At 44.6% G+C, this 21,984-nt stretch overlaps 1 protein-coding gene across 9 annotated transcripts in view; it reads left to right on the forward strand.

The window, feature by feature from the left end:
• DNM1 (dynamin 1) overlaps positions 1-21,984 on the forward strand; it is a gene marked incomplete at both ends in the record, with an annotated part of 71,005 nt that overhangs the window by 17,769 nt on the left and 31,252 nt on the right. For 7 of the 9 annotated variants that reach the window (XM_082327272.1, XM_082327269.1, XM_082327270.1 and 4 more), the window contains 9 exons: positions 9,013-9,086; positions 10,291-10,440; positions 11,586-11,789; positions 12,325-12,423; positions 13,142-13,302; positions 14,404-14,546; positions 14,630-14,765; positions 15,888-15,955; positions 16,999-17,137. In XM_082327272.1, the coding sequence (XP_082183398.1) occupies positions 9,013-9,086; positions 10,291-10,440; positions 11,586-11,789; positions 12,325-12,423; positions 13,142-13,302; positions 14,404-14,546; positions 14,630-14,765; positions 15,888-15,955; positions 16,999-17,137 (1,174 nt within the window). Of the gene's footprint in view, positions 1-9,012; positions 9,087-10,290; positions 10,441-11,585; positions 11,790-12,324; positions 12,424-13,141; positions 13,303-14,403; positions 14,547-14,629; positions 14,766-15,887; positions 15,956-16,998; positions 17,138-20,411; positions 20,551-21,984 lie in introns of all 9 variants that reach the window. The other 2 variants (XM_082327273.1, XM_082327275.1) reach the window with 1 other exon arrangement.

Genomic DNA, 21,984 nt, shown 5'->3' on the forward strand with positions numbered 1-21,984 from the left:
ATTGTGCACAATAATATTGCCAGTATGCTGGAATGTGGTGTACTTACAATAGATCTTTATTTCTATACGTATCCATTGTGTGACCAGTACCAATTGCACCCTAAGAAATTATATTATACCGAGTGCTTATGGAATTACTCTTTCACAGTGGGTCAAGGCTAGGCGTGCTGTTGTGCTGTGGAGATGGCAGATAAATAACATGTATCCCCTGGCTTAAACTTCTTTGAGTCTAAAAGTGCTAGCCTTGATGGAAAAAAAATGTGGCTACCTAGAAAATGAGACTTACTATGTGATTATCAGTCTGTAGCACTGGTGTCCAAATTCACATGATGTGGCATGAAAGGAAGATGAAAGCTAAGGGCAGCGAAAAACAGTTAGAATAGCAGGTGCTTCTGTTGGTAACACGCCTACTTTTAAATGCTTGCTGTTCATATTGGCCTGTCTGGCTTTTTTTGTTTGAGAAGCACTTAGGTTCAGGAAAGATAAGAGCTCATAGAGGCCACAAAGTCAGCAGGAAAGGAAAGTCTAAACCTGTAACGCAGCCCTCTGGTTAACCTACTGGCTGGCAGAGGAACGAACAGATTTGTCCTTGCCCCATGTCTGAGTTACAGAATTGCTTATGAAGGTACTTGCATGTCCCTTGAAGGGATCAGACCAGGAGGATGCTCTCAAGGGCAGTTCCTGCATCAGACTTCTATCTTCTGGTAGAACTAGGTGATGTCTGTTACGAAGGAGCACCAGGCTTGAGTTAGTGTCTAACAAGTGGAAAGCTACTACCATTTCTGAGGTGTTTGTTTTAGCAGTCAATAAGATTAACAGTAAATATTTTGAGGAACCTGGTCTAGTGGAAGGTAGCTCTGCCCGTGGCAGGGGGGGTGGAACTAGGTGATCTTTAAGGTCCCTTCCAACCCAAACCATTCTATGATTTTTAGCCTTGCAGGTAGTCTGTGGCTGATGTGTTGCATAGGTGTCAGCCTGTGTTTTAAGGATTCCTTTGACACACATGCTGGAGTAAGAATGTTTGAAAACATAGCCAGATGTGAAATGAAGTGCTGTTTAGAGAGATTTATAAGCTGTTCAGAGAATGCAGCACGTATGAAGATGTGAATGTTGCCATTCAGTGCAGTGATCAGAAGTCCTATATCAAAGGTACCAATGCCCCTAGATTGTCTTGGGATTCTTATAATGCATCGTGCCTTGGTGAGCTAATGAACTCTTGATCTGGATGTGTGCGAATGAGGAATGCTCAACTATAAGACTTGACCGATGAAATGAAGGTAGTTTGAAGCTTAAGCAGGAGCAGGTCTGAACTGTGTAACCAGATAGTAAAATCCGCAGGGGCAGGAACTGTTTCTTGCTGTGGATTGGCATGGTGCTTTGTGCAGTGCGGTTCTGATTGAATTGCTGTCCCTGGGCACCACTAGAACACAGGAAATAACAAATACTGGATTTAAACAGAAACAGCCATGTGAAATTGTGGAGGCTGTGTGAATCTTAATTTTCTGAAACTAATATAATCCAAACTGGGGATTAATCACATCCCTTAATACCCTATTTGTCTGTAGATATTTAATAAGAAATGAAATTGAAATTAAATGATCAGATGGTGGTGTTCACTCTTCTTTGGAACTACTTTTATGTCTTCATAAGCTGCTGTTTTGGTTTTTTAGTTGAGGCTTTACCTTCTCTAGTGCATTCTAATCCAAGAATCTCAAAGGACTGACAAACTGTAAGGATGCTGTATTGTTATATCTAGACTAGGCCTGAATTCATATTTCAAAGCCCTCTACAAACAGCTTTGCAAGCCTTCCAGCTTCCATAGAGGGAGGGAAAGTAAGTGGCGATAGAAGCGTTTGGTCAGTCCTCCATTTAGAGCAAGAGATGGTACCATGGACTCAGTTCTGTTGTTGACTGCTGATGAATTTTGTTGCAACTTCCGTGAAGACTAAAATCATGCATGAAAAAGCTTTGACTCAAAGTCCTTTCAGAAATACAGATTACCAGTGGATGGAGAAGGTGCAAAACCGCTTTAATTCTGTGGTACAGAGTAACTTGTTCACAAGGCTCAATAAACCAGCGGGAAAAATTAATTTTATAGTCCAGGAGTCCTAGCTGCCTGTCCTGTGAACTGACAGACGTTCTTGGGTTTCCCTGTTTGTATCTTCTATGTATCTTTCTCTTCTGAAATTGAGTTCTTTCTAGGTTGAGAGCTGGGCTTGTAAAAGTGCATTTGCAGTGCCACATAAGGGATTGCACTAAGCCTTCTTGTCCGACCATATTAAGGTTTCTACAATGTATGAGCAAAAATAAAGTGTTTCTGTTGGGTCTGTCTCTGAAGATCTGCATGAATGCAGTTGCCTCTCATGGGTGTGTTTATAGCTGGAATTCAATTTCTTGGTCAGTACTACATAATGATCTTTTGACAAACCTCAGGGGGCCTCTGTTATTAAAGCGATGAGCTGCAAAAAAAGTAGACAGCGTCTATATGCAATGCAAAAGAGATGGCCGGAAGAGATGCTTTTCCGCTTGAATTTGATGGAATGCACTTGAATTTGAGGGAATGCACAATGCTCATGCTTGCAGTGGAAGAAGATCCATTGAGAAGCAGTTGTGGTCTGAGCCAATGTGTAGGGGTGCAGTTAGTATGTTATCTTCCTTCACCGTTAGGGAGATAACGGTTGCCATTATAGAACGGCACAACAAGATCATAGGCGAGTTGGCTGCGAATGCTATATTGCTGGAATTAAATGTCAACTGTTACAGGGAATCTCTAAGACATAGAGCACAAACCTAAAACAGTAAGCTAATCCACTTCTAGCAAAGCACAAAGGGACAGACTTGCTCATGCAATCACTTTTCTCTTGTGTTTATCAGGTTTGAGAGCATTTATTCTAACAAAGCATTGAACCAGGCCCAATATGCCTGTAACGATTGCTGAGATGCTGGAAGACTAGTTCCTCTTCCAAAGATCTAGTTATCTCTTGTTTAACAAGAAACCATCAGATTGAGATCAATTGTTTGACCAAAGGAGTAAACAAGTATTTTTTGACTAGCAAATTGTGTGTTCTCTAGGAATAAATGTGGCCCTACTGCGGAAAACCAGCTTGTGTGAGTCTCCTCTTTTAATGGAGACAGTCACGTTTTCTTCAATGTAGTAGCGATGAATAAACATAAGCAACTTGTCTGAAAGTGTCAATGTGTGCCTCTTCAGGAAGTCCCAAACTTTTCATATGGGTATGTGTCCTCCTTTTTTCTGACTGCATCCATCAACGTGTTCTTCCCTTTCCATACAATATCTGTTGAATGCTGCAAGCAGTCTGTCACTCTCCTGTGTCTTATAAACAGTCTAGGGGGAAATGCCTTTGGTCCATGTAACTTTTTAACTTCTAATCTTCTGTACTGTGCAAGTCATTAGATGAACTCTGAAATTTGTTTATAGAGCAAACATGTGCTTTTTGTATTGTTAATAGCACATTTTTGTTCTGAAGGATTCCAAGATACCTAATGCGTGGAGGTTTTTCATGTAGAGTGTCTGGCTTTAATTAAAAAAAACTATTAGGGAAACCCCAAGTCCCCAGTGTCCCGATTATAAATGTGTTGTTGCATGACATCAAGATTGCCTTAATGTGTTTCTGACATGTTTGGATTTTGTTCGAACGTTACTCCACAGTAACTGCTAGATTGTTTTCCATCCCTCAAATATTTATTTTTACTATTGCATTACTAATGCAGCTTTCGGCCCAAATCTGTACTTTAATGCAGCTCTGCATACTAAAATAGAAATAAGACTGGAAGGGATGATGTGATTGGGTTTGCCCTGAGGTAGCTGTGAAGCTAGTCGAGAACATCTGTAAGCACTTCAGAAGTGAGCAATGCAAAATATAACAATAAATGCCTTTTCATGTCACTCCCAGCCTGAGTCTCATCAGAATTTGCATTCTTGGTTCTTTTTGCTGTCTTGGTTTAGAAGAGATGTATCACTGGTCAGACCAAAAATGTGTCTAGCTCGATATCCTCCCTCTGACAGTAATTAATAAAAGATGAGTGTGAAATATGTATAAATAAGTCTTCCACTAACTGGTGGTTTGGGGAATGTAGCTGATCTGAGCCTAGTTTTCCAACTCTCAAATGCTTGGAACTGCATTACTAGAACTGATACCTCAATATCTTGATAAAGAATTTTGGGTCAATAGCTAAGCAAAAAGTTACAAGCAAATTAAGTATTTATATTCCCTGCAAATAGCTTCTCTGTCTGTTTTAGTTGCTACTTTGCTGTGTTTTCTGGATGAAGCCTAGCCTGAAGAAGTGGCACAGTGTGGTATTCCTGCTTAAAAGCATAGGAAATCAAATGTTGTCATGCCAGCTCTGCATGTTATGAACAAAGTAATAAAAAAGTAATTTTCAGTTCTTAAGATACAAAGTGAAGGAGGAAAAGAGGGGATGGTGCTCTCAACCTAACTGAATAACGTATTTCAGGCACGAAGTCTTGTATAGCGATGTATATAAGAAGTCTGCTTTTGATGTCATGCTAGAGGCTGCCTTGTCTTACAAGTGGAATCCCTGCTGCCCTCGTTGTTCCAGCACTCGGAGCCTTACAGCACGTTATCTCTGAAGGCTTACTCCATCTTTCTATTTGTCCCCCCCAGCCTCGCTACCTTATATCTCCTGTGCTGGAATTGAATAAGCTAGTTTATTGAACCCTTCTAATCTTGTCTGCCCAAGTCATCTGGCATGTGGTTGTTCTTATCTCGTGTATCATTTCCCTGATTCTGACTTAATTTCATTGCTTTGTGGTGCTCTTTCTGGAGCAATAGGGTGTGTGGGTGTGTAGATCTTTCCCCTGGCTCCTAAGTGGACTCAAAACCTGGGCTGGGCATGTTGTCCATGCCAGCCATGCCCTGTTGTTGTAGTTTATTTACAGAAGCATTTTATTATGCCTACTGCAAGAGGGCAGGCAAGACTCCTGTACACTGCCTTCTCCTTAGCTCCCAGCCAGCTTGCTGCAGAACTTACTAGTATGTATTTTTTGGTGTCTATGATTTGAAAGGCTTAGCCAGAGCACGATGAGGAAGGAGTTTGTTCAAGAGACTGGAGAGAAAGGAGGTCAATAAGAGAATAGGAAATAATATAGATACGATGGGGTAATACTATATCAATTGTTTTTTTAATAAAGCTTTTTGGCTGCAACTCCTGATAGGATTCAAATGTAGAGAAAACTTAGAAGTTGAACTTCATGTGCACCCCAGTAGTTTGTGGATAAGAACACACATTCGTTTTCTGATATTGGGGATCAGATTGCACATATTTTCACTCAGAATTAAAGTGGCAGTAAGATTCTTGATTTAGGTGACTAGATTTGGCTAAGGGATTTGTCGTCTTCTATGAGGATTTAGTGTGGTTTCCATGGAATAGTCTGGGAGCTACTCAGTTAACACAATAAATTGGATCTCTTTTATTTAATGCTGGAACCCAGATGCCACATAGGCTTTCTATCTACCTTTGTCCTGAGGTTTTGCCTTTGTAGCTGTGACAAGGACAGCAGAGAAATCAAGATCTTGGCCAAAGCAGAAAGCTTCAGGAAAACACAGAACATATAAGTGGAATCTTAATTCCTAGAGGGCTTGTTCTTATAAACGCAAGTGGTGCTTTTCCTACACTAAAGCAGGATTTGATACTGCAAGTTGGAGATCAATAGCTAGAGTATTGTCTCAGTGTGCTAGAAAGGGAATCTATAATAATAGGATACCTTTGTCAGGTACAGCAAGTTCAAAATAAGTCAGTGCAGCTCAGATGGATTTGTTAAGCTAAAAACTGATGCTGGGGTAGGACTTTTTCATGTGTTGACCACAGACATCTATAGGAATGAAGCTGAGACAGCAGAAAGCTGCTAGAATGATGCAATGCCTCCAAGATTCCAGGGTTAATCCCACTGGAATGGAAAAACTAGAGCTGTATTATTTGAAAAACAAGTGAAAGACAAACCCTGGTTAACTCCTTATACTTCTGAGAAGTCTGACATAATGAGAATGGGTTATGGTCTTATTAGAATCATAGAATCGTTTAGGTTGGAAAAGGCCTTTCACATCATCAAGTCTAACCGTTAACGCAGCACTGCCAACTCCAGCACTAAATCATGTGCCTAAGCACCACATCTACAAATCTTTTAAATACCCCAGGGATGGGGACCCAACCACTTCCCTGGGCAGCCTGTGCCAATGCTTGACCACCCTCTCGGTGAAGAAGTTTTTCCTAATGTCTAACCTAAACCTCCCCTGGCGCAGCTTGAGGCCATTTCCTCTCATCCTATCGCTTGTTACTTGGGAGAAGAGACCGACCCCCACCTCGCTACAGCCCCCTTTCAGGCAGTTGTAGAGAGCAATAAGGTCTCCCCTCAGCCTCCTCTTCTCCAGGCTAAACAACCCCAGCTCCCTCAGCCGCTCCTCACAAGACTTGTGCTCCAGACCCTTCACCAGCTTCCTTGCCCTTCTTTGGACACGCTCCAGCACCTCGATGTCCTTCTTGTAGTGAGGGGCCCGAAACTGAACACAGGATTCGAGGTGTGGCCTCACCAGTGCCAAGTACAGGGGGACAATCCCTTCCCTAGTCCTGCTGGCCACACTATTACTGATACAAGCCAGGATGCTATTGGCTTCCTTGGCCACCTGGGCACACTGCTGGCTCACATTCAGCCAGCTGTTGACCAGCACCCCCAGGTCCTTTTCTGCCAGGCAGCTCTCCAGCCACTCCTCCCCCAGCCTGCAGCGTTGCATGGGGTTGGTGTGACCCAAGCGCAGGACCCGGCACTGAGCTTTGTTGAATCTCGTACAGTTGGCCTGGGCCCATCGATGGAGCCTGTCCAGGTCCCTCTGCAGAGCTTTCCTACCCTCCAGCAGATCAACACTCCCACCCAACTTGGTGCTGCCTGCAAACTGACTGAGGGTGCACTTGATCCCCTCATCCAGATCATTGATAAAGATATTAAAACAGAACTGGCCCCAATACTGAGCCCTGGGGAACAACACTTGTGATGGCCGCCAACTGGATTAACTCCGTTCACCACAACTCTTTGGGCCCAGCCGTCCAGCCAGTTTTTTACCCAGCAAAGAGTATGCCCGTCCAAGCCGTGAGCAGCCAGCTTCCCAGAAGAATGCTGTGGGAAACTGTCAAAGGCCTTACTAAAGTCCAGGTAGACAACATCCACAGCCTTTCCCTCATCCACTAAGCGGGACACCTTGTCATAGAGGGAGATCAGGTTAGTCAAGCAGGACCTGCCTTTCATAAACCCGTGCTGACTGGGCCTGATCACCTGCTTGTCCTGTACTTGTGGTGGCACTCAAGATGACCTGCTCCATAACCTCCTCCAGCACCGAGGTCAGGCTGACAGGCCTGTAGTTCCCTGGCTACTCCTCCCGGCCCTTCTTGTAGATGGGTGTCACATTTGCTAACCTCCAGTCAACTGGGACCTCCCTGGTTAGCCAGGACTGCTGATACATGGTTGAAAGTGGCTTGGTGAGCACTTCTGCCGGCTCCCTCAGTACCCTTGGGTGGATCCTATCTGTCCCCATAGACTTGGAGTAGTAACTGGTAGAGTTGTACCAGAGGTCCCATTACTCCAGACTTATAACTTACAGGAGATATTTTTATTTGAGGTGTTAGAGATTATAGGATGCCTTCTTACTGTCCCTTCACTTGAAACTACTCTGCAGTTTTTAATATTACCAAGTTATTCTGACAGCCCACAGATGGGGAGTTACTCTTATAGCTGAGAAAAGAGAAATACAGAGAAGTAGAAGGACTTGTGTAGGATTACATAGGAAATCGGTGGCCAAACCAGGAGCCAAAACAAAGCTGCTCAAGTCCTTGTCTGATGTGTTAAAACAAAAGCTCATTCCTCGTCTTCGCTTCCTTTGTCAGTGTTAAGCTCATGCAGGACTAAGAGCAGATGCTAAAAATGGAGGGCTCTGGATTTCTCATTCACCGGAGTAGTTAGAATCACTACTGAATTAGCAAAATCATTCATTGCTGCGGCTGTCAAGGGAGGGAGGATTGTGTGCCAGAATCCAAGTAATGTAGGTAGGGCTTCTTTTAACAAAGAAAACTATATTCATGCTGTAGGAACCATGTTTTGAAGTGATGCTTCTCCCACTAGGCAAGGAAGCAAATGATAATATTTTCAGAAATGCTCAGTGGCTCTTGAGGAGCCACATGAACAGCTGAGTACTTGAAAACCAGGCCACACACTAGCAAGGTCATTGGCAGATGCAATGAGCATGCCTAGGTTTGCTCAAAGCACTTGGATTTGGAAAAAAGAAAAAGCAAAGGAGAGCTTGTGGGCTGTGGCTGCTAAGTCAGCATTTAGGGAAGGATAGTGAAATGCTTCCTTCCTTTGAAATGATTTGAAGTACACAAAAATTCAGGGTTCTTGCGGATATAGAAGGAAGCTGTTGCTGCTTTTGCCTTGGCAATACTTATGTCTTGAGTAGTTAGCCAGGAGAAACCCTGGGTGGAGGCAAGCCTTTGGCTGCTGTTTAATTTTTCAGATATATCATATGGTGCTTGCACGCTGGAACAATGTGGTGGCTTCTCAAGCCCCAAAGTGCAGCGTGTGAGTGATTTTGTTGTAGTTCAGGTAGTTGTGTTTTGTCAAAAGGAGACACACTAGTTTTTGGGCTCTGCTTCAACTTCCCTCTTCTTTCTGGTGAGAGAGATTAATTTTTTCCAGAGTACAGACAGCTGTATTAAATGGGCTTGTTAGTTAGCTTGGAACATGAGCTGAAGGAGCTGTAGTTGTTACAGAGAGGATTAGAGGGGATGTGCTGCGAGTATAGACCTCTTCAGAACAACACACTCTTATCCTTGAGAAGGAGCGCTTGGTTTTTAGTGCCTTAAACTTTTTTGTGCCCATGGCTGAGGCTCCTTGTTAGAATCCATGAATGCTTATAGAAGCAGAAGAGCTGTGAAAAGGGAAGGAAACAATCATTCGCTCATCTGAAACTTCCTGTTTCATTTCAGGGATTTTCTGCCACGTGGATCTGGCATCGTAACCAGACGCCCGCTGGTCCTGCAGCTGGTAAACTCCAGCACAGGTATGTGAGCTACTTTCCCTGTGTGTCCAGCTGGATCACTGTCTTAGTCAAGAAAGGTCTTATTTCATCAGTGGCATTGCTCAGTGTGGAAAAGATAAATAAATAAGAATTTTCCCCAGTAAAAATGCCCTGCAGTTGGTTTTCAGTTCTACTTGTTTAACATCTGATGCATTAACTGTTCAGAAGCAAAATGCTTCTTAGTTATTTTAATTTATTAGGCAAGGCTCCATGCATGCACTTACCACAATTTTCCTTTGCCTATGCAGCTTTGACTCTTATGAGTGGGTAAGACCGTAAAAGCCAGATGACCCTGCTGATAATCTACTGAAATAAGGGGGTGAGATGATTTAATGTACTGAAAAAACAGTGTGAGAACACTGGGATCTGGAGAAGAAAGACTACAGAGTTCTGTGGCTGGTCTTTTGGGCCGTTCACTGGTTTTGCTACTTGCTTGCGGGATATTTTCCGTTACCATTCCCTTTAACATAAGATAAGATCTCATCCAGAAGTTGGCAAGTGAATGTTTCAAGGTGTTCTGCCTCTCTTGTCAGGTGAACTTGATCTGTACATGGCAGTCCTCTTGTCTACAGTAAGGAGACAAATGTGACTTTTAGGAGGCTTTTTAAAATTGAAACAGAGGATTCTTGGATTGGTTAGTCTATTCAAGGACTGACACAAAAAACCCCAGCCATCAGCTGACTCAAAACAATGTCAAGAGAAGGGGTTTTTTTTGCTCTCTTGAGACTCTCTTGAGTCTGTTCTCGTTATGTGATGAGACTGTTACTTACCCCCAACACTTTAATACAAAGCTAGTCCAAGTTCTCCTGAGTACCAAGGTATCTCGTGGTGTAGCTGTGGAAGTCACCACTGCTGCAGGCAGATGCACGCTAAGCTTGCTTAGTATCAACAGAGAAGGTCCTGGATTATTGCTTGAATGAAGACAAGTGAGGATGCTACCTCTGCTGAGACAAAAGCTGGATTGCAAAGATGTTGGGCTCAGCTGAATTCTCTCAGATGTTGATCAGATAGCGTGACTGCAGTAACTTCTATGCCAACCTGCCAGGTCCTAGTGGGAAAGGCCCTTTCCAGACTTCATTCCTTCAGCTGTTTCTTGTTTTGCTTCAGGATGTGATGTTTTCATTGCGCTTTGAGTATTTCTCTGATTTTAGTGACTACTTCTGACTTTATGCTTCTGTTTAAATAGAATATGGTGAGTTCCTACACTGCAAAGGAAAGAAATTCACTGATTTTGAGGAGGTCCGTTTGGAGATTGAGGCTGAAACGGATCGTGTTACTGGCTCCAACAAAGGGATTTCCCCAGTGCCCATCAATCTTCGAGTCTACTCTCCCCATGGTGAGTCCTAATGCAGAATCTGAGTCAGGAGATAAGTGAGGCAGGTTGTTGCTTTGTCATGAAGTAAAGGCAGAAAGAACAGAGATGAAATGGGGAATGTGCTTGGTTTTGACTTTAATCTCCATGTGCCTGGGTTGTGCTGTATCAAACTGCCAGCCTTAGCCATACTGCTAAAATGGGTTTGTCTGCCAGCTGACGTATCTGACTGCTAGCAGACCTTCTCCTTGAAACAACTGATGTCTGTGCAGAAACTTGTTCCTGAGGCTGTTCCTTTCCATCAGCACGGGCCTTACAGTGAAGAGCTGCTGTCTGTCCCTGCGTTCTGATACTGCTTTACTGGACAAATAAATGGAACAGAAAAAAAAAAAATTGATGGAGAGAGTGGTTTTCTTGAAGAACATTTGCCTTCTGTTTGCATGTAAATATGTACTTTGCATGGTTCTCTCCGGATGGCGCCTATGTCATCTGCCACTGATCTCAGTGGAAGAATTCTGCTTAAACAAGGGAGTGCCATGGTCTCAAATTTGCCAGCTCTTTGAATGTGAACAACTGTGCGGGCATTTTTTTGGGAAGTGGCAGCTCAGTGCTACATAGCATTTGGCTGGCTAGAACTTGTGCTTGATTTTTAGTTTTCATTTTTTCTCTTAGCAAGACAATTAAACGGTTATAGGGCTGCATGTTGTAGTCCTTCAGGAGAAGGCCCAGCTGAATTTGACAGAAGCCTCCCTTGAATAAGGGTGGTAGGACTGAGCCCTTCAATACCAGGGACAACTCTTAATGAGTGGAACCAACTCTTCTGACTCTCCAGTCTTTGTCATGAAGTGGAAAAAATGTACTGTCATCCCTTCCCCTTCAGTGTAGCCTACGTGGAAGGACTTTGAGGGCACAGTTTCCCTGATCAGTGTGAAAACAAGTGATTTTTAAAGGGAAGGGTAATGACATAATTGACAATCATGACCAGTAACAACTAGCAACTAGTTCCTACTAAGCAGTAACAGAAAGGAACTAAAGCTCTGTGTGCTTCTGTGTGTGCATCTGTTATGCCTGTTATATATTGGAGGCAATAAAGCTACAGGTACTTCTCATAGATCAGAACATTCCTACCTGAACACTCCCTTGTGTCATCTCCTGTTTCCTATGTCTAGTCCTGAACCTGACCTTGGTGGATCTACCGGGTATGACAAAAGTCCCAGTAGGGGACCAGCCCCCTGACATCGAGTTTCAGATCCGAGATATGCTCATGCAGTTTGTCACCAAAGAGAATTGCCTCATCCTGGCAGTATCCCCAGCCAACTCCGATTTGGCCAATTCTGATGCCCTGAAGATTGCGAAGGAGGTGGATCCTCAAGGTAAATATCTCTTAATTTAGCATGACATTACTAGATGACTTTACTAGACAGTGACCTGATTTTCTTTTTACGCTTTGGTTGTGATTGGCCCAGTAGCTGTGGGCTCCTGTCTGTTGTCTTGGGTTGTATCTTCACCAACACGCATTCTTCTGAGAGGTGTCTGTGAGTGCTAACAGCTACTGTAATAGAACTTCTGTTATTCCCCTTTTCTTCCTTTGTCTGAGCCCATTTCTGAAGAGGTGTAGGATTTCCTTTCCTTTAATCATTTGCATTCAGCCTGGAGAAAAGTAGGAAAATATGCACTAAAATCCCTCTCTACTGTGTCATAGTATGTGCACATTTCAGCAGGATATAACTGAGAACTGAGCTTGATTATTGTCTGTTTTGCTCTCGTGCCCTCTTGGACATGATGGGAACTGTAATGTTTGAGTTTGAGCCCTTGAGTAGCCAAGCTGGGCAATCTGTAAGCTCTGTGAACAGAGGAAAATATTACATGAGTTGTTTTCTTGATCAAGTGTGTTTGTTTTTTCCATAGGGCAACGCACTATTGGAGTCATCACTAAGCTGGATCTTATGGATGAAGGAACTGATGCACGAGATGTATTAGAAAATAAATTACTTCCTCTTCGCAGAGGTATGTGTCCTCATGCTTTGTCTCCTTCCTCTGTTTTCTCTGTGTGAGGTGTCCTGGCCTCATCCCCTTCCTCCAGTGCATCCCCTTCCTGGAACATGTGTTACAACTTGTGGTTAAGCCATCTCCGTTCCAAGCTGAAACTGAGAAAAGTTGGGGAATAAGGATGAGTCACGCTGTTAACAGGAACTTTTTAGATATTTCTATCTTGATACGTAGTCCTAGCAGAAGCATAGCCTTATGCTCTTATCTTTACTTTATCTTTCCTTACTACTTTTAATAAGGCAAGATGCAAAAATGGAACTCCTGTCTAAGACTCCCCTCATCTTCTGTCTAGTTGAGATTGCCATAGTATATCAGATGAAATAATTTTGGGCTGTGATACATGCTGTGTATAGCCATAACAAAGTACCTCTCCTAAGGACTTTAACAGAAAAGTCTCAAATGAATACGACCAGGGTAGGCTTTGTGACTGGGGGAACAGCAATAAATAAGCTAATTCTCAGTTGCTAGTTATTTTTGTCTTGCATACCAAAATACCAAAACCTGGGCAATTCAGAGGAAATTCTAGCTTTAAACTCTTCTAATTGGTTCCTAACAATGTGTTGCCACTAGAATTCCCCTTTTGCAATGCTGCTAGCTGGATAACTTCCTTTTCAGTCTGAATCCTGTTTATGTTCTCATTCTTGCAACCACTTGATCTGTGACCCCACTCTTACAGGTTACATTGGTGTAGTCAACAGGAGTCAGAAGGACATTGATGGCAAGAAGGACATTCAGGCAGCTCTGGCTGCAGAGAGAAAATTTTTTCTCTCCCACCCAGCCTACAGACACATGGCTGATCGCATGGGAACCCCCTACCTGCAGAAAGTATTGAACCAGGTACTGTCAACAGTTAAGAATTGCTGCCCACTATGTCACAAGAACGGCTAGGCTGGCCATCAGGGCTCTTCTGAGATGGAGGAATACAGGAAAAGCTAAAACTTGTGGTCAACAAACTGATAAATACTTAAAATTGTTTTGCTGCAGTGAGACTTGTAAAGATTGGTTAACTGTTCCTTTTCTGTATCGTAAAAGGCACTTTGGTGCCAGGTCCTATGAAGTGTGCCTGACTTGTTTCACTCTATCAGTATGATATGTTAAGGCCAATAATGGAGCTTACACAGCAAAGGCAGAACACTGCTTTATCCTCTCCGTGACACTGGTGCAAAATCAATAGTTGGTTCATGGCGTTTACACTATCAGAATGCAAGGTCTTTTTGGTTAAGCTAAAAGATACCTTCTAAATTTCTAGTGGTCTCTGTACCTAACAGTAAGCTGCAAAGATTAATGTGTTAAATGTGATACTGGTAGTCATTTTCCCATCTATTAAGTCTGTCTGATCTCCTGTCTCATACAGTAGCAACTTACTGTTGCTTCCCTCTGCTCCCTTGAAATACTTCCTTAAGTGAAGAACTACTTTGTTCTTTTTCCTCCTTATTTAAATATTTGTCTTTAAACTGGAGTTATCCACAGCTGAGCTCTGTGGAAACCCTCTTATTAGAGCCTCATCAGTGGTTTTGGCTCCTTCCACCTTGCCTTGTTGAAAAAGGGCTTAACCACCACCTTGGATGCCAGTGGTATGCTAATCTGAAGACAGAATAGCCTTTACCCTGGTGTAAATAGCAAATTCTGGTACTCGTATGTGAAGCTTATTCTTAGGTTGGAGACAGCAGGCTTGTATGAATGGGAGTTTTGTAGCAGACTAGAAGGGTAAAATGAAGGTCAAGAATAGAGGGGTGAAATAGGTAGGAGTTGGGGAGGCAGGATACACCCAGATCATAACTGGTACCTGTCCTGGGATAGACTTTTTATTAGGACCTCTTAGAAGGACTGAACACAGGAGAGCAAAGCATTCGCTTTATTTTGTGGTGTGGAGGTAGCAAACTCTTCCCAGTAACCACCTAGAGGTTTATTGCCATCTTAAACCTTTTTCTTGTGCAGCAATTGACCAACCACATCCGTGACACCCTGCCAGGGCTGCGGAACAAGCTACAAAGCCAGCTTCTCTCTATTGAGAAGGAGGTGGAGGAGTACAAGAATTTTCGCCCTGATGACCCTGCTCGCAAGACCAAAGCTCTGCTTCAGTAAGTGGCCTCAGCTGCATGTCCCTCCCTGGAGATGGCTGCTCAGCCACGACTTCTACTTCATGCTTTTTGTTTTCTTTCAGGATGGTCCAGCAGTTTGCTGTGGACTTTGAGAAACGCATTGAGGGCTCTGGAGACCAAATTGATACCTATGAGCTGTCAGGAGGAGCTAGGATTAACCGCATCTTCCATGAGCGTTTTCCCTTTGAACTTGTGAAGGTACTGCTTCCCTGTGCTGCTGAGACCCACTTTGTCTGCTTGCCTGTTGTCTGTTACCTCTTCTTCTTGTCTCCTTACTCCTCTTGGTATCTTTCATCTGTCTTTCCTTTTGACTACTTTGTTTCATGTTTTTTTCCTTTCATCACCTTTTTTTACTTCCTGTTGCCTCCTTTATTGGAGCCTTCCCAGAGTACTGACCTTTCCGTCAGTCCCTGTCCTTGTGACAGAACTTAACTTTCTCTTAATTAAATAACTATTTCTTTGGCTTAATTCCTAAATGCTAAATTAAATGTGCAAAATAACTTCCTTTAATGCAGACAATAGTAAATCAATGACTGAATGTCCTTGCAGATATGTTGCGTCAAAGCTACTTGACTGAATTTGATGTAGTAAAAATGGTGCTGAAACTTGTACTTCCTTGATCTTGAGCACCAGACTAGACCTAAAGTTGCCCTAATGGATATGCAAGAAGCAGGAAAGAGGATGTAGATGTAACTGGGATTACTTCTGTCTATCCTCTATCAATGGCCTAGAGGTGGGAACAGTGTAGAAACTGTTCTATTGTCATAATAGTTGAAGAGGATTTTTTTAATGTCAGTTTGAACAGACTTGAAAGCCAAATTATTCCACTCCTGGGTTTTCTGCATTTTGCTTCCTATTTTTTTTTTATTTGAATAAGATGAGGCTTTTTTAGTGAGATGCAAGAGCCTGTCTTGTATTGGATAATATACTTTTGTATGTGAATTGTAAATCTATTTGTGGTGTTCACTGAAAAAACAGCCGCCAAGACCTCATGCTAAATCTTGGGAGACAAAACAGTTTGTTTTAGAAAGCAATCTAGTGCTTCAGTCCTATTGCTTTATCTCTAAGAAGCTCCTTGGGAGCTGCTGGGGCTTGGCATCTGTAAAAGTAGGCCCTTAGCTATTTGTTTTTGTCCAGGATGTCTGCATTGGCAACAGAAGCTTTATGGCTGGACTCTGTATCCAAAACTGGGGTAATATCTCATCTGTCACATGATAGTGCTGGCATGGGACCTCTTCTCTGTAAAGCATGCTGTTGTGTATCCTGGGGTTGCGCAAATAAGCGTCAGACAGTTTCTGATAAAATTCTCTCTTGGTACAGATGGAGTTTGATGAGAAGGAGCTGCGACGGGAGATTAGCTATGCCATCAAGAACATCCATGGTATCAGGCACGTATCATGCACTAGGCAGACCATTGGCTGCATTGCCTTGTAAATACCTCTAGACCTTCCGAATGGAGTTGAAGACTTCAGAGGTATGGTAGGTCAGCCAAAGGGGAGGGATAACCTCCTTGGACCACCCTGGTGGGTTGAATCTGGGAGTAGGGACAATCCAAGTCAGCTTGCTTTGTTCTCCCATGTGAGAGTCTTGGAAGCCTAAAAGGTAAAACTGCCTTGGTGACTAGACATTCTCTCCTTCCCTCTTGTGTCTTGACGTAAGAAAGAAAGGATAGAAAGAGGGATGCGAGCCCATACCACTGCTTCATTTAGTTTTAAACATTGGTTTTCACTTTCTGCCTCCATACTAACCAAAAGTTAGTTGTTCAAAATGCTTGTTGGGGCTGAGCACCTCCTCCCCTAGAGATCTGAGGGAGCATTGGGGTGCCCATCACTGGGATCCCAGTGGCTCCAGGATGTAGTTAGCAAGCACACTTGTGTTGCCCTCAGTGGAGGTTAGCTGTCAAAAAGCACAGCCCTGAGTCGTGCTGCTCCTGGGAAGGTGACCTGGTGCCTGTCAGAGCCCTTCCTGCACACTGGAATGTGAACAAATACTGACCCAGATTTATTTTCTTTTGCTCAGCCACTAGCTGAGCTTGATAGAGGGTATCAAATGTGTTAGTGTCCTAATCATTAAGAAAATCTTTCAGAAAAGGCCTCCCAACTGCTGTACAACTGAGGTCAAATGTGCTGCAGAGGGGTCAGCCCCTGCCACCCTCAGGCCTGGTGGCTGAGGTGAAATGGCAGCCTGGCCGTGGCTGTCCATCTGGGATCCATTTTGCCCTCAGCACCTCCTTCCTGGGAGGTGCCAAGCGTCCCCCCATTTTCCATGGACTCCAGTCAGGGCTTGTCTGGGGGACATGACCCTCTCCAGCCCCACGTGCCGGGTTTCATTGATGGCGGTGCCTGCTCCAAGATGTGTGTGTAACGCTGTGACATTCTCCTTGCCCCTTCTCCCCCTCCTGCCTTGTCTTGTCCCCACCCTGGGTGTTTAGAACCGGTCTCTTCACACCCGACATGGCCTTTGAGACCATTGTGAAAAAGCAGGTGAAGAAGATTAAAGAACCTTGCCTGAAATGCGTGGACATGGTCATTTCGGAGTTAATCAATACCGTTAGACAGTGCACCAAGAAGGTAACCAGAGGCAGCATGGAGCTGGCACTTTCCTCTGCTCGCTGGCTGCAGCACAGCACTGTGACCTGGGCAGGGACTTGCCTGCAGCCACACTTGGTGTTTCTAACCACCTCCTCAGCATGACTAGACCTGAGCGGTACCGGCCCGGGGCGATCCAGCCAACAAGCCAAACAGGAGGGGAAGCGCTGCGGGACGTGGGCCGTGGCCCTGCTCCCTAAATGTTTTAGAGCTGAGGGGTGCTGGAGATATTCCTGCCACCCCTCTGTCTGTAGCATGACTCCTGATGCCTTCCGAAACCAAGGGTGTTTCTTATATGGCCACATTTGACTTTAAATTTAGTCAAAATAATCTGGGATTATTTTCCAAGCCAGAAGCTGGGATTTAAATTTTGTCCCCTCTGTACTTGTAGAAGTGAGAGGGCTAATCCCAAACTAGCCTTTGGGTGCTGCTGGGGGGTGTATGGGGTTGAACTTCAGAGGCTGCAGCAGTTATGGCTGTGGGCTGTATTGCAGGGAAATGTTCCTGTGGTGTTTGGCTTGGTTTCTGGTTGGCTTGGTCCATATCCTGCTCTGGAAGAGCAGCACATGGCTGAGAAGCAGCAAGTTAGAAATGTCCATCAACCTCTGGGGTCCTTCTGCTCTCTCTGAGAGAGAAAGGGCTTCAGGTTTTGCCCTTTGGGATCCATGCTGGTATTTGTTGGGGCTGAGGGAGGGAACCTGCCTTGATTCTGCCCTTTGGATATGGCAGCTTTTGCTTCTGAGGTTGGGGCTGAAAGGCAGCAAGATGAGAAGCCTTGTGCCATTCGTCTCAGCCATGGCTTGCTGCTTCAGGCAGGGCTAGGTGCTGGTGCAAAGGCACCTCGGTTAGGATGGCGGTATGGGCACCGGAGACTGGAATCGCCAGTGGCTATTCAGGTGCAGGTAAATGGGCATTGCAGGAGAGGCGTGGAGAGTCTGACACCCTGTCTCTGCAAGGGTGGGGAAAGGTGCCCAAGTGGTGATACTTGCCATTGCTTGCAGAAATGCCTAGTCCTTAGGGCCAAGAGCCTCTGTAGAAGGGCTCAGGCATGCAGGCACATGCTTTGCCCCCCAGGACAGACTGGGAAAGCAAAGTGGATGCAGTGAGAGGTTGCTCAGGTTTCTAGAGTGCTGGAGGAGCTTCCTTTTTCTGTCCTGCTGTCCTCTCTTGGGGTGTGTGACTGTGGGGAGCACCCAGAAAATTGCCATTAGAGCCTGACGACAGGTAAGCACAGGCCCTCAGGCTGCCAAGTATCCAGAGTCGCCTGCTCACTGGATCAGAAGGGCCCTCCTTTTTCATGCCCTCTGAAGCTTCTCTTGGTTTGTTCTCCATCCATCAGTTGCTATTAAAAATCTCCCATTCATTCTCCTTGCATCCTTCCCTCCATTTCCCACCTCTTTGTTCACTGTTTCTTTTTGTTTCTTCTTTTACTGACAATTTCAGAATAGACCATCTGCTCTGACAGCAGCAGGTTCCTCAAGTGATCAGCTGGTGGGTACAGCAGGGTGGGAAATACAGGAGAAGAGACCACAGGGATGGGGGGGAAATGTCACAGATTCAGGATTAAAGCATTCCATTTTAGGTTACATCCCACTGATAAGAATTTTATGGTTGACTTCAGTGCTAGTTGCTGTGTGTGTGCTCTAGTAGTCATGGTTACAATTTTGTATCTGAAGAAACAAAATATTGTCATTCAGGTGATATTCAGGTACTGGAAGGGACTGGCTTTTTAAATATTTTTTTTGTGCAGGGCCCCTCAAGTCTGGTGGGGGAAACGGTGTATATTGAGCTTAGCAGGGCAACTGGATTAGTAGGAAACTGCTGCCGAGTCAGAGGATGTGAACTTAACTCTGGAAATGCCCTTGCTTTGCTCAAAAGGGGCTTTCTTGGCGCCTTGATGAGGACCCTTGGGTGAAGCTGAATCCTGTAACGTATTCCAACTCTTTGCTGCTTAACAGGCAAACTAGCTGTAGGTCCTATAGTGTGTTGAAGAGCATTTTAATACTGGTGTTGCTTGGGGTCTTGCAGGTGTTATCCACAGATGTGAAAGATGAGGTGATGGGAAATACCTGATTTAAATGAAGTGGTGGTTATTTATAGCTAGCCCTGGATTGGTTGTCAGCTGTGTGCACCCCAGGTTTGACTATTAACTGTTCCTTTAGAAAGGCAGTATCCCCTTCCCGTGTCAAAGGGACATTGTCCTCTTGAAAGCACTTGCAAAGCAGTAATGCCCCATGCTAAAACAAGTAACTCAGACTCTGTAACAAGGAGCATCCTGGTAGAAGCTCTAAAGTGTTAGATGTGCTGAAGAACTTCTTTGGGTGCAGTGGTCTTGAATTGGATTAATCTTGGCCATATTTAGTAACTTTAGCTTCTGTGGACTTTCTGCTCTGTTGTAGTGGAGCCACTGAGAATACAGGACACTTGGCATCCGTGGAAATTAATACTTCCTTACAAACCTCAGCAGTGCTGTATTGGGCCTGATGCTACAGGTTAGCTGGGGCAGAACAGATGCTTTGTATAGCTAGGGATGCCCTGTAGCATGTTTGCATTTTCCTAAATACTGAGTACATCTGTTCTTACTGAGGAAGTTAATGTTGCAGGGAAGGTGAGTGAGATGAAATATGCTCCGTAAGCGGAGCAGTTTGTCCGAATCCCTGAAACTGAGAGCCGTCAGTTCAGTTCAGTTCTGCCAAAACAAGATGCAAGTGACAGACCTTTGCAAGTCTTAGCTTGGCTCCTGTTCAGGCTTCCTGCAGCTGGAATAAGGAAAACATGAAGGGGAGATAACCGTGGTGGGAGGGGAAGGAAAGGTGAATGCCTGAGACAAAGGGAAATGAGACGTGGTGAGCCTCTAGGAAGAGAGGCAGTGGCTCACTGTGGCAAGCAGCTTTGTCTTAAAATCCAAAGAAGCTTTCCTTTAGGAAGAGGTCACTTGATCCCTGGGGGGTTCCATCCATTCATCTTGCTCTTGACAGCTCACCATTTCACTGGCCCAGCTGCTCCTACCTCATTCCCCTTTGCCACTTCCATTTGCCTGTAGACTCTCCTGATACTTGGCAGTGCACAGGCCCCATAGCAATGCTCACCTGGTTCAATAAACTAATGGAATGAACCAAAATCTCACTTCTCATTTTGCCTTGTGTTTTCTCTCTTCTCCCCTTTCCTTCCTTCTCTTTCCTCCTCCTTCCTGCTCTTTCTCTGCTTTGCTTTCTTCTTCCTCGTTGCTTCCTCCCACCCTGCCCCTGCCATGCAGAACGGGTCTCTTCACGCCTGACCTCGCTTTTGAAGCCATAGTGAAAAAGCAGGTGCAGAAGTTGAAGGAGCCGAGTCTGAAGTGTGTGGATATGGTAGTGAGTGAGCTCACATCCACCATCAGAAAGTGTAGCGAAAAGGTAAAGAAACAAAAAATGCAAAGAAAGGTCAATGCCCACCCCCTTCCCACACACTTCCATGCTGTTTCTCCACACAAATGCCAGAACTCCAGCAAACCTAGTGAGAGAAAATGGATATAAAGATGCATCTAAAAGAGAGCAGCAACCTGCAGGTATAAGAGCAGTTTAAAAGCAGGCCAGGAGAAGTGGGTGTCAGCTGATGGGCTCTTTAGCTGAGAAGTGAGCTGGGATCCAGTGGATTACTCTAGCATACCCTTTTCTTCTCTCTGGCTCTGGCATTCACCTCAGTGTGGATCAAACCCTTTGCAAGTCCCGTTTGCTGTGCCACTGCCTGTGCATTTGGAACTTGTTACTTTTTTTTTTTTCTGGGACCCCGTTAAAAAATCCAGATACCCTAGAAAAAGATAAAAAGCCAGAAAAAGATCTCTCATCCCCACAGCATGAGTGGTCTGCAGTTTTCATCTTGTCTGCAGAGCGATGTTGAGCAGTAGCATATACAAAACAACTGTTGATTAAAAGTTTGAGGTGCAAGATCTTCTGCAAGACATACTAAGTGAACGGAAGATTACTGTCCCAGAAGGCTTGGGGAAAAGCTTTTCCAGGCATTACACCCTCCGCATCATTCTCCTGCTGATCCTCTCGCTCCATGGACTGTGCTCAGTGGGAGGTAGTGTGGATACTTCTTGTATGCTGTGAACCACAGGAGGTGAAGCCTTGGGCTAGCAGAGGGCAGCAGCAGGTGGAGAGGGAACCTGCCCTGGGTGATGTGGAGGGTGTCAAATACGGCTGGGAGGCTGGGGCAGGAGTGGGTTTGGTTCCCAGGCTGGTTTCCTCCAGGAGGGGGCACCACGTGCCTCCTTAAACAAAAAAGGCAGATGTGGCAATTAGTGTTAAACTTGCTAGTGAGGGGCCAGAAACATGTCTGTGGCACAACAGAAGTATGTTCTGGAAACCGAGATGGAAAGGGCTGTTTCAGGAGCTATTTTAGAACTTGAAAATTACCATTCCCTTCTTCCAGGGTTACAGCCAGACTCACCAATGTATACCTCTAAATTGGGAAAGAAGGGAAGATAAGAATTGGTAGGAGTTCAGAGTGAAGGTGAAAGCTGAGCTAATGAGGTTTAGTTGTACTTAGGCAGAGGTGAGCTCTGTTCCTTGGAGACATCTTTGACACGCTGCAAGCTCTGCCCAGTCTGTTTCTCGCAGAGTCCTGCTGTTGCCAGATTGCTGTGGCAAGGCAGAGTAACTCCCTTCCAGCCTGTTTCTCGTGTGTGGTTTTTTTATTTTTGGTGGGTTTGATTGCTTATGCTGTTTTCTGTATCTGGCTGGAGATGTCTGCTCTGGGTGGGGAGGGAGGAGGATCATGAAAACTTCAAGGGCACTGAATTCCAGTTTCTCTATTGGATCACATCATTAGAGTGGCTGGACACTCAC

The sequence above is a fragment of the Platalea leucorodia genome (genome assembly GCF_965183815.1).
Source record: "Platalea leucorodia genome assembly, chromosome: 15".
NCBI lineage: Eukaryota > Metazoa > Chordata > Aves > Pelecaniformes > Threskiornithidae > Platalea > Platalea leucorodia.